Source organism: Aspergillus alliaceus (genome assembly GCF_009176365.1).
Source record: "Aspergillus alliaceus strain CBS 536.65 unplaced genomic scaffold BDW43scaffold_2, whole genome shotgun sequence".
Taxonomy (NCBI): Eukaryota; Fungi; Ascomycota; class Eurotiomycetes; order Eurotiales; family Aspergillaceae; genus Aspergillus; species Aspergillus alliaceus.
The window spans coordinates 986,267-1,002,191 of NW_022474685.1; the positions used below are offsets into that span (position 1 = coordinate 986,267).

Genomic DNA, 15,925 nt, shown 5'->3' on the forward strand with positions numbered 1-15,925 from the left:
TTTTCATGCAGCATTATCTATCAAAACAAGGATCATAAGCCAGTTAAGCTCCCAAGCAAGCAGAAAATTCAACCTCATGAAATCCAATGGAAGTCAGGCCACGGGCGCGAAGACAACTCATGGGCGCAAAGGGAGATGGCGAAGTGAAGAACACGGGATTTATCGCCCAATAGCAAAAATTCCTCATTGTCTTGAGTCGGAAGACCGCAAAAGGGTGGAAAACAGCGACGAAAGTCGGCTTAATCTCGAGGGGACAAGGAGGAAGCTATATACTCTATATACGACGGTGGATATCCCGGCGATTCCCCGGATCAGTCAAACAACGCAAGAAATACTCAATTCCTATCTACGTCATCGACTTGGGTCTCAGCAATTCTTAGATCAGATAGACAGTACCGAAAAAAGACGACAGGGACAGCTTGAGTCGGTGGAGAAGTCATTGACATCTTAACATAGACCCTGTAGAGGGGTGTCCGCAGTATACAACTATTTCTGCTGCGCGCTCATCGTCTCGGCCAAATCCTCAGACGCCGCGCGCCTCTGGTCGACAATCGCATTGAACCTCTCAGCAGGCCCAATACTGCCTATAACGATATGGTCTTGTCCCGCAAGGAGACCTTTGAATGCAAGGTCAGCAAAGTTGTCCAGAGGCATGCCCAGTTTATAGTGGTGTAACTCGGCTATTACAACATTAGCCAATCTCCTTGGTCAAGGATGCAGGGATGGCATACTCTGCACTACCGGGGGCGAAATTTCAATCACCGCCACGTTGGAGTTCTGCAGCCGATCACGGAGACACAAGGTGAACACGTTCAATGCAGCCTTAGATGCCGAATATGCTGGCGTAGATGCAGCTGGGACGATAGCCATGTTCGATCCGGTACTATTCGGTCAGATACTCACAGTTCATGCAGTCGTGGACGGTAGTCACAAGATGATACTGGTGGGGCTCTTTTTCTCGATCAGAAAGGGTAGAAAGGCATGCGTCAACGCGACCAGACTAGAGTAGTTGACATTCATTTGCTTGTTGAATGGCTCCAAATCGAACTGGCCCCGGTCGTCGAGTTCAAAGGGGAGTTGAATTCCTGTGTTGAGGAAAAGGCAGTCCACGTCGGGGTACGAGTCGATGATTCTGGTCCGTCAGCAGGGCCATATGGCTGTATGCATTACTTACTTAGCTGCAAACTTCGGGATATTCTCCTGCACGGAAATGTCAAACGGAACTGCGCTGGCCATTTGCTCTCCATGTTTCTGAACAAACTTGTCCAGGCGGTCCTTCCGACGACCAACAGCTGTGACCTTGGCGCCAGCTTCAACCAGTCGATCGGCCATGGCACGACCAATGCCAGCAGTGGCTCCAATGAGCAGGACATGCTTATAAAGGAAAGACATCTTTCAGTGAGTCGTACTAGACCAGAAGTTGAAGAGAATTAAGATGAGAATATATATGTGATAATGGTGTTGGGGAAGACTGGATTGCTCGGAGGAATGCTTACAAGAAGGGAAGAGTAGACAGTCTGAGCATTACCATGACCTCCTTTATATATGAGAAGATATCTCTCTCTCTTCTTGTTCCACTTCTCATCATCTACTGTCTTCTGCTGCCATATGAGAATGGTCCACTTGGTGTCGAAATGCCTGCCCAAAATAGCTTAGCGTGGGTTGGACACTTATTTCCCCATCCCTGGTCTTTCTGCCATCGGCTACAACAACACATCTATCTACCTATGATTAATCCTGATGGTCTTTCGCGGCCGTCCATCAAAGGCCTGCCAGCGCTGTCGGACTCGGCGGTTAAAGGTATGCTTTCCTCGCACACGCAGCCCAGACTGTATGTATGTAACAGAGACCAGTGTGACTACCGTCCAAATTCATGTACCCGTTGACATGGCTCGGCCAGAATTGAACGACGCTGGCTTCAGTGTGGGTGATCTTTTCGAATAGGTCCAACAGTAGAGATGCCGCGATCAGGTTATCTCTCGCAGTGGGGGGAACGCTCAAAGCTTGTTTCATCACGCGCAATGCCAAAGCATACCGCTGACGAGCCAAGGACAATAAAGGATCCGAGACATGGTGGTGCGCCAGAAGAGCTGAGCTCACTGCATCAATGCTCGCATCTAACCAACGAGGCGCCGCTTCCATCTCACGCTTCCATCGAATCAGAAAGCCCCATTCACAGGAGCCCACAGACACATAATGGGCGAAGAATACCATACGGGTCTGGATGTCGATGGAGACTGATAGCGAAGCCTCTGTCAGCCGAGCAGGCTTCGACTTCAGCAGAGCCTTGCGCCGCGCGTCCTCCGTCTGATCCTCAATACGGATTGCCTGTGGGTCCCGATAACCATGGCAGACCACCGCTGCACGAAGGCATGTGGACACTCGCTTTGATTCGGAAGATCAGAGGAGAGCATTTTCAAGATCACTATGCACTACGGATCTTATCACGATTTCTAACCAACTATATGATCAGCTGCTTGGCCAGCGCGCATGCCGTCTCCAATGACGTTCCCATACCGTGACCATCTCGAGCATCATTTGGACTTGAAAGACGATCCGAAATGGAAGATCTCAGGGTTGACGATTGGGTATGCCTCTTTCCTCAATGCAGTCCACACTGGCAGATGGTCACTTCAGGGTAGCATGGCCCGCGCACAGGATCTTGACCAGGCCCTTTTAGCGATCTCCCGGGACATACCTCCAGACTGGCAGCCGGAAAAGCGGATTCTGCGGTACCCCTTGCCCCATGTGTATGGCCAGGAATGGACTTCTATCGTGATTGTCATGCCACTCAGGCCTGGAATGTCGTGCGGCAGGTTCGCATTCAGCCGAGCGAGTATCTCCTAGACTCTTATGAGACGTTGAACGCAATCCACGGAGTCAACCAGCTCGCTGCATCTGAAGCTGCCTTGAGTAATATTGCATCACTGTCGCTCGAGGTATATGCCTCCGTTCCGCAATATGCAAGCTATGCCTGCCGATCAAAACGCAGCCAAGGACAGGCAGATAACACAGATCTCTCCGTTGTCCCGCAGAAGGACTGCAACAAAGTGCATACGCCGTCCGAGCTCCTCGACTGCTACACTCTTATATTTCCTATGTATATTGCCGCTCGATCTAAGGCTGCCACGGTCGATCAGAGACAGTGGGTCACGTACATGCTCCGTTATATCAGTGATCACTTTGGCATTCGCAATGCCTTGCTACTGGCACAATTACTCGACCAGAACAGCGATATTAGCCCTTAGTGCATTTATGCTATGCTAGGGGGATACGGATTCGCCTCTTGATCTCTGGCCGCCGAGCACATGACTACATATTAGCAAGTCGACACATTGTGCCGCACCTCACTCCGCCGTGCAGTTGAGTATCTGGAGCTGCTGAATGTATCCAAGTCCATCAGACTGCCCGGAAAATCCTACGCCCTACGACAGTCAAGCGGAACCCAAAAGGCCATGCATATCTAGTAGCTGGCATCTTACAGGAAGAAGGCTACTCGGTGCTGTAAGTGCCTACGTGCTCCACCGAGTGATTTCGATCCACTCTGTAGACCACGCACCGCGATGCCAAGCCTCAATCAGGCGCTTTCCCCGAATAGGCACGCTATGCCGTTTCTAGTAATTCGCTGTCACGCAGGCCACCAGCGAATCCCGGCTGTTGTATGTTTTTTGACAACTTTTTATTGCTCCTTTAATAATATATATGCTTATGTTTTCCACAAGTATGCCCGGGTACTCTTCTCGAAGTTGTAGCGTTATTCGGAGTCTTTCTCATATATCGCCACTCGCAGTTATGCTCACGGCATATAGACATCTCACCCCCTAATGCAGATTCACTCTCTCATACAGTGAAAATTCTATTCAGCCAAGTGCAAATCCTTTGCCAACTCCGGTAGTATCAACTCCTCATTAAACTCCTCAGACTGCGGGAATTCCAAATGAAGATGCGTATTCACCGCCGCCTTAAGAACGACTTGTTCGGCCTCAAAGTCCAAAATATGCCCACCAGCCCGACGGTCATCCGACAGGAAATGCAGGTGAAATCCAGCCACGCAGAGCCCATTAGTATAAGGGGGTGAGTAGAACCCGAACAAAGTGCCGGAGATGTTCTCATACGACTTTACTGTTTGCCGTTTGGCCAGTTCTAGCAACGACTCTTTGGGCCGTAGCTGGGGCCCGCCAATGCGATAGACAATCCGCTTGAAGGAGGCGTCTAGACGGACGGCGATGAAATTGTTCTGTTTGGCTGGGAAGTACGGATGCAAGGCGTCCTTGAGCGCGTCCATACGCAGCGTATCTAGCGACTTCGTCATTGTGGGCTGGAAGTCTGTCGCTACGATCATAGGCATGCGGTCTGTAGGCGCAAGCTTGTGCAGCTTATCGTCTGGGGTGAAGTGGTAGGCTTCCCCGTCGATGATGACGATTTCGCCATTCATGTTGCAGACGGTGCCGAGCCCGTGGTTACATTTTGAGAGAATGTCGGACACTGTGGCTCCGTCGGAGGAGAACCCTTGCATCAGGGCGCTGAATACGCAGTACTGGTGGATGTGGTTCATCTTGAGTTGGTTATGTTGTTGTTATTAATTGGGGTCAACTGTGGTTTGTGTTGTGGGTGATGATGGCGGGGCAGATGTTCAATTGTCGGTTGGGAATGAATAACGTAGTTCCCAACCGAGCGCCGCACCCGACCGAGCGCCGCACCTCATATAAAATTCTGCCCGTGGCTGAACTATTAGGGCCTTTATCAACAAAACAATCATATTTCTATATAAAATCGAATTAGGATATTAATTAGGACATTGTCTGCGAGTATGCCCTAGAATATGACAATCACTACAGCACGGGGGCGCTCGTACGCGCGGCCTAATTAGAGATAGCTCTTGATCTATAAGTATAGTATCTTGAGCTTCTTTAGCCTCATTTTCATGCTATATATACTCCCGAGCTTCCTGGACTGAGAAACCTTCAGTACAGGTGATTTAGCGATTAGATTGCTTCTTTTTCTGCTATAGTTTATTAATTATAGCCCGTAAATATTGGTTTTCTTAAGCTAAAAATGTTCTATTGTTATATACCATTTCACATTCCTTAATCAACCAGTTCAAAGCAGTCTTTGTAGAAGAAGAAGGGCTCTATATATAAGCCCTTAATAACTTTTTAATTATAGTTATCTATTTCTGTAGCTGCTTAATATTATAGGGTGTTTTCGGTACTGAATTAGTTGATTAACTGCCTGGTAGTGTAGGGGTCTTAAGTCTTATAGTAAGGCATTCAAGAACCTCTTCAGGATTAAATAGAACTATACCAGTAACTTGAAAAGTACTTAAAATATTATCTGTAGTAAATACTATATCATGAGCTATAGGATAGATCTTGATAAAATCAAGCTTATCTATATAGTTAATTTCTCCAAGTATTTTATCTTGAACTAAGCGTCCGTATACCTTTTTTAAAGGTGAAAAAATACTAATATCAAGTAGTTAAAGATTTATTTGAGAAATAAGATAGTATATAGATAGAAATAATATTATTTTTACTATATATTTTATTAAATTCAGAAATAAGATAGCTGCTATAGCTATCTAAAATAAGTAACTGATATTTTCTAACTGTATAGCTAGCTATAGCAGGAATAAAAAGCTTTTAAAGCCAGTATAGTCTAATTTTATTAGTTATCCAGCTATTTTTACTGATTTCAAATCTCCAATCATGTAAAATATCAGAATCTTTATACCAGCCCTGTATATAAACCTTTCCCTTGAAGATAATATAAGGTAATAAAGTATATCCAGTAAAGCTAATACACTTAATTAAAGTAATCTATTCTTGATTTCCTGGCTGAATAACTTGACATTTTCTATATAGATCAGATCTAGTAACTACTTTTACAGTAGCAAGAATAAATAGTCTTTATCTTACTATAGTATTTAATAAAACTACTAACCCAGTTTTTACTAATTGATTAAGATATATTGAAATCAGAGTCTATAAGAAGAATATTAGCTATATTTTAGACCTGAGATAGCCGGGGAGCTGCTCTACGTTGATCTATAGATAATATCCATTGTACAAGTGAATTCTCTTGTATTTCAGTTAATCTATAGCAATTTATATATTTTTCAGTGCGTGATAGAGTGCCATTTAAATATCGATATATTGTTCTATTAGAGACATTAAAGATACATACAGCCTCATGAATTAACTTTATTTCTTACTTTTTAATAGCGGAAACTGCAAGCAAGATCCTTTCCTCCTTCTCAGCTGAATTATTTGAACTTGTACGCGCTTTTGGTGGCATGGTGAGTGGTTGAACTGAGCAAGAGTTTCAACCGCGCGAGAAACGCGTGAGGTGCGGCGCTCGGTCGGGTGCGGCGCTCGGTTGGGAACTACGTTAGTTAACGTAATTCCCGGGCGTTCCGTAGTTCCCGGGCAATCCGTAGAAAGTCCAAAATTTTCGACGCGTTACCACCTACCAATTTCAAACACCCACCATGCCACGAAAAACGCGTAAAACGAAGCAAGGATTAATAGAGCAAGAGAGCAGGATCCAATATGCTATTCAAGACTTAAAAGATGGAAAAATTCAAAGTACTGAGCAAGCTATACATGTTTATAATCTACCTACTTTAACATTCCGTGATTAGCTGAAGGGCCATAAATTTCAAGGAGAATGTTGCAACTATATATATAGACTATCTCTATGTCAAGAAGAGACCTTGATAGCTTGGATAGTATTACTTAATATATATAGTACCTCTCCCAGGCAGTTCCAGGTATAAAAAATAGCTTAGATTCTTCTGAATTCTGAGAGCCCTACTTTATCTAAAGTAATCAGAAAGAACTGGATTACAGAGTTTACTAAATACCGGCCAGAGATTAAAGGCAGATTTACTAGAAAGATTAATTATAAGAGAGCAATATATAAAGATCTAAAGATTATTAATTTATGGTTTAATAAGCTATAAGAGACCCAAGATTAGTGAAGAATCCAGGATAAAGATATCTATAACTTTAATAAAACTGGCTTTACTATAGGACTTATTACAACTACTAAGATAGTTTCTAGAGCTGAAATATCTGGTAAACCATGGCTGATACAGCCAGAGAATCGGGAATGGATTACTACTATCAAATGCATTAATTCAAGGGAATGGTCAGTACCTACCACTATCATCTTCAAGGGAAAGATTTATATAGAGAAGTGGTTTGATAAAACAAGAATCCCTGGTAACTGGAGAATTAAATTAAGTGCTAACGGATAGACTACTAATAAGATTAGTCTTTACTGGCTTCAAAAAGTCTTTATTCCAGCTATAAATAAGCATATAACAGGGAGATATTGACTGCTAGTTCTGGACGGCCATAGAAGCCACCTTACACCTGAATTTAACTATATCTACAAGGAAAACAATATTATTTCTATTTATATATCTGCTTATTTATCTCATCTTCTGCAGTCTCTTAATATTGGTTGTTTTGGCCCTTTAAAAAAGGTGTACGGCAAGCTTATAGAGCAGAAAGGGCACTTGGAATATAACCATATTAATAAGCTAGATTTCTTAAAGATATATCCAGCAGCTCGGGAAATGGTATTTACTAAGGAGAATATTTAAAGCGAATTCAGAGCAACTGGATTAGTTTCTTTTAATCTATATACTGTGCTGGAAAAGTTAAATATTAGGCTTTTAATACCTACCCTTCCATTGAGTAGAGAAGGTACTTTAACCTCTTTCTTCTGGCTCTGTACGCCTTATACAGTCCGCCAAGTATATTAAAAGGCTTCCTTAATTAAGAAACTTCTAAAGAAAGGGCCTAGAAGTCCTTTATCTCTCTCTAAACAAGCGCTAGATAAATTTATAAAGGAATATAAGTTAGCTATCTATAATACTAGTGTACTAGCACAGGAAAACTCTGATCTCTAAGCAGCCATTAAGAATAACAGATAAAAAAAGAGTTATTCTAAATGCTAAATAACTCCTACAACTGGCCTGTCAGTTCAGGAAGCTAGAGACCTTATATTGTTAAGAAATGATTAATTAGAGGCATATGGTGATAATTCTGGGCCACCTGGCAATTCTACTTGTCAAACTTTGGATAGACCAAAACGTGCTCCACCAACATGTTCAGACTGTCATGTTAAAGGGTATACTAGAACTAGATATCCTAATCGTCAGAATATTTAGTTTATTTAATTTAAATTGCTTTTGGTTGTTGTAAAGAGCTTTAAACTTGAGCAAGCACGAGTTCTTGGTTGAAAACTACGGATTGCCCGGGAACTACGGAACGCCCGGGAATTACGTTAGTTATATAAGGCTTAGTAATCCACTGCTTAGAGCAGGAAAATGGCCACATCTCTCTCAACTTCTTAGGGTTCTCATGGCCTGTCTTCTAGAGTTGAGGACAACAGCATGAATGGAAAGCAACAAATATAAATACTGCTGCACCTGGCCAAATACCTCGATTTCATGCCGTCCCCCCCCAACCAACACTTCCCGTAGCCTTCGCCAGAAGAGCCAGCAATAATATACCCCTTCTCTGACTTGTTAGTTTCAAAATAAGAAAGATCACCTTGAACAGGACATTAGACATAACGTGGCCCCCGAATTACCGATATCGTGGACCCATGAATTGATACATTGTTGCTCAGATGCTGAAACGACGAATGCCGTCGTCTTCCGCTCTTCAAGTGGATTGTTTGAAGTCTAACGATACTACTCCATCATTCTCAATGGTGGAACAGGGAAGACCCAGCGATGTAAAGGAGGAAAGCAAATAGGGCTGTTGATAAAGTGGATAGCTGTACTGGTGATTCCATTGAAGAGTGGGAAAGATGGAGATAGTAAGAAATGAATGGACGTTATAAGTCGCGTTCGGTAACTTTGTGGCTTATATACTCTTGCCGGACGGATTATCCGCCGTACTGCTTACATGCCAACGGAACAGTAGCATAGTATCATAACTGTTGAACTTTATGCTCACTAATCTAGGAGCTTGTAAAGCGCAAAGTGTTTACGTTGTAAATATCATGTCGTATAGCGTTATTATTCTCTCCCGTGTAGGACGGGGATCTGGGGACATCTCACTTTTGATTATGCAGTGCCCGACACGCTCCTCTTGGGGATATGATATCCACCGATCTTATTCGCTGTGGAGATATGATGCGTCAGACTCGTATCGGCAAGGGACACCATGGTGTGTGACATCCAATCCTGGGTCTTCGTATAGTGCCATGATCAATGTGCATGAGACTTCTTCCCCCTAAGCATATTGTCTTGTTGGATTCGATTTCAGGTACAAAATGTAGCTCCCGGTCCTTCAGAGCACAAGTCCGGGGAAAGACATGGTATAAGTCCCAGTAAATTAAACATGTTTCCTCTTTAATTGAACTACGGTATAGATGAACAGCAAAATGACTAAAATGCCCCATACTAAGGCAGTAACATACATATGCGGTAGTGATAGTCTGCCGAAGGTACATACTATCCGAGCTCTTCTGCTGGCTGACTCTCATACAGAAAACAAATACTGCCCCCAACTATTACCCTGCCTGGTAGTTGATGATTACAGCGGAGTATTCATGGCGCGTCTCTGAAACTCGGCAAAGGTCGCCTGATCCACGTTTACGGCAAATACCTCTCCGCGACGGCAATGACTATCACTCGTCCCGGCCCCTTGCTTGCAGTAGAAGAAGCGGGGCTTATTGGATGCAAAAGTATAATCAAATGGATGCAGATTTGGTATGTCGCTCGGGTTTGGATTATTGAAATCAGTATCAATATCGGTTCCGAAAAGCTTTGTGCACGGCGACTGAAACGTAGACTCGGTCAGGGTGTGGTTTATAGCCCGGAAGTCGAAGTGAACGCGACTGCCTTGACCGACTTGGAGGATAGGCGGGTTGAAGCCAAGGGAGGTTCCGCCACCCACGATGACTGTCTGAATAGGATCAGCAGGGCCGGGAGGGCTGGTATTGGTTCCCGCCGCACTTGAAAGAGCAGCGGTTAAGACAAAGGCAGCTGTGAAGTAAGCTGTCATATTTTGCTGCATAAGGAAAGGCTAAGCTTTGCTTTGAAGTGAGAGAATTGTTGGGTCGATGGTTGCGTAGTGAGACCCATTTTGAAATGAGATTTGCGTTGAATTTATATTCGACCAAGGGCCCTACATGCTCGTCATGAGACAGACATTTCAGTGAACAGGTTCGGCCGGTGTAGCGAATTATAGCCGGTCTCCCATGTGGAGGTCAGACCTGTCATGAAGGGCTACTGCAGTGACGCAGGGGATAGTAGCACAATTGCAAATAGTATTCGCAATGTGGCGTTAGCCTCGAGACACGAGTTCGTATACTTGATCGGGTGTCATTGTCAATACGATGCCTGGGCATGGTCTGGATATCGGTGACAAGGTTTCGAGAATCTCAATATGATAGTCATTGGCCACCAGAAGAAATGCTGCAATAATTCCACAAGGATTTTGGGAGACTTTGTGTGGTTACATAGATACTTGTTTAGATGTGTAGGATGCATATCATTGGAGAGAGACGATCGACGACGCTCATGACCAAGTCTTCTGTCTTTAGTTTATCAGAAGACTGCAGTGTCAGGGCTTACGAGGACACTTTCTGTACTGTTTGTCTTCTTTCATTTACTACAGCTCCTGCCGAAACACCCGGTGCTACGAAAAAGGAGATCAGAGCTCACCAGGAGCATACTCAAGGCCTCGAACAAACGGTGGAACTGTTTTGCTTTACGGCAAATATCCCCCTTGCTATGCTAGATACTGCTAACTATTCTGTTCTTTGTATTCTACGCGGCCGATTGTTTTCGCCTATTTGTCACACGGCCCACGCATATTAGTGGCTATAGTATTAGGCAAAGTAAGCTTAGATCATGTGCGTATTGCTAATCCACTCCTTATATAACGATACTAACAGTAATTATTGCGTCAGTGAGGTAAACTGGACTGGTATACGAGAGTCGAAGAAAACCAAGCAGCTATATTGAATGGCGCACTAGTTAGACATCACGTTCTCCTAAATCTATTGATTAACAAAATTTCGTGAGTATCCCGGCCGTACAAGAGGCACCGCTAAATTAAAATGTCTGACGGCGTAGATGATCGAAGTTCATGGCCGACGAGAGGTTGCGGTATTATGTCATGGCCTCTGAGAATTGTAGAGGAACAGGATAAGGCCATGCATGATTATCTACGTAGAATATGAGCCGCGCATAAAGTTCTTTGCGAGCTGTGTGACGTCTCGTATGGCTGACTCAATCACTGTTCCAGTGCAGTACCAGGAGCAGTCGCTGAAGCCGATCCAGTAGCGTAGCACATCCACGATATAGCTACTTACAAAAAGTACAATAAAACAATTAAAATAGGTCAACCTGCGTCATATGATACTTTTAATTCTTTACATTACATAAGGGGGCCAATTTTGTACACTTTTAGTAGCACGCAATAGAGTAACTCTATTAACTTTACACCCACTCCTTTATCCCTCGACTTTGTAGGCATATACTCAAGAGTGGCCAGATTTCCCAACTAATCTTTTATACTTAGGAACTCCATTCAGCTGACGTATCATATAAGAGAGGAGGCTACCAAAAGTAGTTAAGGTTCCAATTAATACTCACAAAGCGTATAGGTCCAATTTGGTTGAGAGCGCAGCATATCCAAGTCCATCAACTGGAATATCAAGCCACCCTTCCCCAAGCAATGGTAGAAACGGCAAAGTCAATCCCCCGATTTTACAGTCAAATTTACGGACTTTCAGTCTCAAGTACAACCGGCCATATCGCCGAAATACGAATTATGAGCAGACGGGCCTGCAGTATTTGTGCCAAGATTCCCGTTCATGTTGTCAATGCTATAGATCACCTTGATATCATCCTTTGTGACGGGGACATCATTCTTTGAAGTAATCCAGGATTCTGGGGATGTTGTGCTATACTGCCAGTACTTGCTAATATGTTCATCTGGACAAGACCTTTGGGACTGGATCGTTCGTATGGGTCACTCTGACTTCAAACCTCTTTGTTCCCTGAGCTCCAATGGCATTTGTAACGTGACAGGCAAAATCGTAATTTTCCAGCTCAGGGGCTCCATATGTATACTGTTATCTAGTCACCACCTTTGCCTAGGCAGTCCTGCAGATTCTGTGAGTCATGCCAGCGTAACCCCTGTACCCCAATCCTCCAGAGCAGCTGCCCAGGCTCCACCAGCATCTGCAATCGGCATAAAAAAAAGAAAGAAAAAAGATAGCCATACAAGTTCCAGTTACAAAAGTAGCAGCTCTGGATAATTTCTCGCAAATCATCATCGAGGTAACTTGCCAGGTACCTAACCCGCGATAGAGCAGGTACTGACCACCACTCCTTATGAAAGATACTTGGTGTTGCAGACACCATCGCTCAAGTGGGTAATTATACGACATCACTTCCGCCATGCATTGGAGGCCTTTTCCAGGGTGGTATCTACGCCGAACAGTCTCCTTACTCAAAGGATGGTAAAGTCCCTAGTGTGAATATGACGTTCTATGCCGACGATTTTATCAGCAACCCTAATCACGTGCTCCTTATTAATACTAACGGTTGGGGTCCCTTCTACGTCTGTTATAAACGTCAGCATGTTCTTGGTTGGAGGAGCGAGCTAATGAGATTTTCACTATCGTCACTGATGCCTACGAATGTGCCGCTGCCAATTTCCAAAAACCGAATCAACCAAAGCAGCTATCCACACACAGGGCCACTCCTTCTCAGCTGTTGAGAAGTCAGGCAGCAACTTCCTCGTCAGCTCAAGCGAGTAGTGGAAAGTGCTCGCGACCGATGCAGGGGTGCACCTAGTCAAAATCAAAGGATCTGACACAGGGGAACGCTTCTTAAGAGGGCTGGTGACCAAACATCTATCTCGGACGCCTCTTCCAACTTATACAGCTTCAGTTGGGGCACCATAGACGTTAGTGAATACCAAGAAGGACATTTCAACAAAGAAGCTTGGCTCTCTACAACTGGTGCGCTCTCCCTAGCTTACCTCTGGGACTCCCGGATAGCATCGTTTGGTGGCGTAATGCCATCAGAAACAAGGGAGCTAAGTCTTCTGCATTGAATGAGTCTGACTCCAGGTCTTCTTCTGATAAAGTCGACAACAACATACACAACGGTAGCGCTGGCCTGTCCAAGGGTACTAAAGTAGGCATCGCAGTCGGGCCCATAGTTGGCGGGTGTCTGGGTTCCTTCTAAGGCTTGGAAGCGTCGACAGGCGGCCAAGGTGCTCCAGGCGCGATGGTGCGAAGGTGAGGAAAGGGCGAGGGAAACGAATGAGGCCCTTTCCAGGAAGTTGAGTGTTTAAATATATCGTTTAGGTAACCTTCAAGCTCTGTAAGGGTTCTCGCTGTTCTAGTATGAAAGGCCTCGAATTGGCCAACGTGGATATGGACTAAAAGTTTGGCTAAGGGACTCGATTCAGTCTCATGGACTTCACGATACAAGAAACTTGGTATAAAGATGCTCTAGTCGATGTGGTTGGAAGTAAACCTTCATAATAAATAGGGCGGGTAGCGTGGCAGGGAACATGGCAAGTGTGGCTGTAGCAGACAGTTCTACCACAGCGTGGACATATCTTTCCAGCAGGGGCTTTTGTGACGTGGTTCGTAATATAAAACAATATGAAGTGAAAGTGAGTCAAGCTCGGAGTGGTCTCAAATCAGAACTCTGCTTTACTTCAGCCTTAGGACATAGACCTTAGCCCGAGATGAGCAAGAATACATTACACGCTACTTCAAACGAGCTGAATTATAAGCAAAAAGTACAATAGTTACTGATACGAGAACATCTTACATTCCATTGAGTATAATCCTTACATAAATTCATAGATGCAGGGTTTCCAAAAGGAGATAGTTGAGTAGCGAGAAAGCCGCTTTGCTATATACTTCATTTCTTCAACAGCTTTAATATCTTTGAGGCCTGAAACAAAGGAAGAGCTCTCAAGAAGAGCTGACGTCCTGACTAATATCAGAAGCAACGTGCCATGTACTATCCTGTAGTTGTCCGTGTGATATTAAAAGACCGAAAAAAAGAAAGACAAAGGAGGGGGTGATGGACATAGGCTATAGTATTGTGTGGCATAAGTATCAAAAGCCCCGACCGACTTTATTCGAAAGTATTTATGTTTCATGGATAGCACTCTGCTAGATAATTTCTATGATATACTGGATGCTCGTTAGCTTCGAAAAAAATACGTATTCTCAACCCATGAATGAAAACTGTGGCATATTTCCAAAGCTTACAGGGTCCTCATTGACGGGATCGACAGTTAGAACACGCTCGGGTTTAAAACAGTATCCCTGTGTTGTTTTCTGAGATAGTTAAAATTATTTATCTGAGGTAGGGGAGAAGGAAGGGTGGAGGGATATGAGGAATTAATTGATGTGGGAATGATTCAGATGTAAAGACCCAGCTCGTAAAATCTCGTCCTCGCTGTACGGGCTCGTTCAATAGGCTACGACAACGACGTTTAACTTTCGTATTTTGAAGGTTCCTTTGTGTCGAAGGACCTTCTCAGGGCGCCGATCGACGCTATCATTCGGGACCATTGAGGGACCACGGCTGTAAGAAGCGACTTAAGGTTCGACCGGCGGCCCACCGAAGTTTGGGCCGAAACTAAATGCGGAGCTGGTACAATGTTACCTGGGATATAGAGTTCAGAGCTGCTACATATCGTGAAACTGTTTAGAAGGGTTGGGTTATGTGAAACTAACTGGAGCTTGCGTTCCGGAATCCGGTATTCTAGGGTAATCCGAGTGTCCCAGAGAATCTGATCCGACAATATAACGTATAGCCGATATCGTAAGCCCCGCGACAGCAATTTCTTTAGCTTTGTAGAGATCGGCTTTGAATTATAGATCGAATATAGATAAAGGGCTGTGGTTTAAATGCCCTGGTGGTCAGAGACTCGGGGTTGAAGCCGGAGATTCAAGTGCAGATCATGATAGCAAGGAAAGATTGAATAAATATTTTATACTATCATATCTAGGATACCTGCGGGGTTTCATTTTCAAATTCACGCTACAGATGGCTGTACCAATATAGCTTCTGAACCTCCTCGCGGAACTAGCGTGCAAGGCCACCGGCAAGACCACCAATATCACCAAGGCCGCCACCACTGGGGCTACCACCACCAAGGATGTCACCAAAAGGGCTTCCACCGCTGCTTCCACTGTCACTGCCTCCACCAAAGATATTACCAAAAGGGCTTCCACCACTGCTACCACTGTCACTGCCTCCACCAAGGATGTCACCAAAAGGGCTTCCACCGCTGCTTTCACTGTCACTGCCTCCACCAAAGATATTACCAAAAGGGCTTCCACCGCTGCTACCACTGTCACTGCCTCCACCAAGAATATTACCCAAAGGGTTTCCACCGCTGCTTCCACCGTCACTGCCTCCACCAAGAAGATTGCCAAAAGGGCTTTCACTGCTGCTTCCACCGCTGCTATCACTGGGGCTTCCACCACTGCTGTCACTGGGGATTCCACCACTGGAGCTTCCACTGTCACTGCCACCAGTGCCAAAGAGATTGCCAAAAGGACTTTCACCGCTGCTACCGCTGGGGCTTCCACCACTGGAGCTTCCATCGCTGCTTCCACTGTCACTGCCTCCAGTACCAAAGAGATTGCCAAAAGGGCTTTCACTGCTGCTTCCACCGCTGCTACCACTGGGGCTTCCACCACTGGAGCTTCCACCGCTGCTGTCACCGGGGCTTCCACCACTGGAGCTTCCACCGCTGCTGTCACTGGGAATTCCACCACTGGAGCTTCCACCGCTGCTACCACTGGGACTTCCACCACTAGAGCTTCCACCGCTGCTACCGCTGGGGCTTCCACCACTAGAGCTTCCACCACTGCTGTCACCGGGGCTTCCACCACTGGAGCT

General features: G+C 44.9%; 6 protein-coding genes across 6 annotated transcripts in view; 2 read left to right on the forward strand and 4 right to left on the reverse strand.

Moving 5' to 3' along the window:
* Positions 1-486: 486 nt before the first annotated feature.
* BDW43DRAFT_305931 (oxidoreductase, short-chain dehydrogenase/reductase family) lies at positions 487-1,392 on the reverse strand (the record flags this gene model as incomplete). Its single annotated transcript, XM_032045903.1, has 4 exons — positions 487-680; positions 732-883; positions 932-1,132; positions 1,175-1,392. 4 exons carry the CDS (start codon positions 1,390-1,392, stop codon positions 487-489), a joined length of 765 nt encoding a protein of 254 aa, XP_031905884.1.
* A 402-nt stretch (positions 1,393-1,794) lies between these two features.
* On the reverse strand, positions 1,795-2,492 carry BDW43DRAFT_305932 (uncharacterized protein; the record flags this gene model as incomplete). Its single annotated transcript, XM_032045904.1, has 2 exons — positions 1,795-2,385; positions 2,463-2,492. The coding sequence occupies 2 exons, from the start codon at positions 2,490-2,492 to the stop codon at positions 1,795-1,797; spliced, it is 621 nt and encodes a 206-aa protein (XP_031905885.1).
* A 150-nt stretch (positions 2,493-2,642) lies between these two features.
* On the forward strand, positions 2,643-3,521 carry BDW43DRAFT_72708 (uncharacterized protein). The gene has a single exon (XM_032050439.1). The coding sequence runs from the start codon at positions 2,763-2,765 to the stop codon at positions 3,246-3,248; it is 486 nt and encodes a 161-aa protein (XP_031905886.1). The 5' UTR covers positions 2,643-2,762; the 3' UTR covers positions 3,249-3,521.
* Positions 3,522-3,856: 335 nt separating this feature from the next.
* On the reverse strand, positions 3,857-4,555 carry BDW43DRAFT_296405 (acetolactate decarboxylase; the record flags this gene model as incomplete). Its single annotated transcript, XM_032044206.1, has 1 exon — positions 3,857-4,555. One exon carries the CDS (start codon positions 4,553-4,555, stop codon positions 3,857-3,859), a length of 699 nt encoding a protein of 232 aa, XP_031905887.1.
* A 5,005-nt stretch (positions 4,556-9,560) lies between these two features.
* On the reverse strand, positions 9,561-10,031 carry BDW43DRAFT_305935 (uncharacterized protein; the record flags this gene model as incomplete). Its single annotated transcript, XM_032045905.1, has 1 exon — positions 9,561-10,031. The coding sequence occupies one exon, from the start codon at positions 10,029-10,031 to the stop codon at positions 9,561-9,563; it is 471 nt and encodes a 156-aa protein (XP_031905888.1).
* Positions 10,032-13,565: 3,534 nt separating this feature from the next.
* Positions 13,566-15,925, forward strand: part of BDW43DRAFT_305936 (uncharacterized protein) — a gene marked incomplete at both ends in the record, with an annotated part of 2,412 nt that continues 52 nt past the window's right edge. The window contains 2 exons of the mRNA XM_032045906.1: positions 13,566-13,640; positions 15,083-15,898. Of these exons, the coding sequence (XP_031905889.1) occupies positions 13,566-13,640; positions 15,083-15,898 (891 nt within the window). The remainder of the gene's footprint in view (positions 13,641-15,082; positions 15,899-15,925) is intronic.

What these genes read in the sequence shown, in the direction of transcription:
- BDW43DRAFT_72708 (XM_032050439.1), top strand. Translation starts at nt 2,763, where the DNA reads ATGGACTTCTATCGTGATTGTCATGCCACTCAGGCCTGGAATGTCGTG.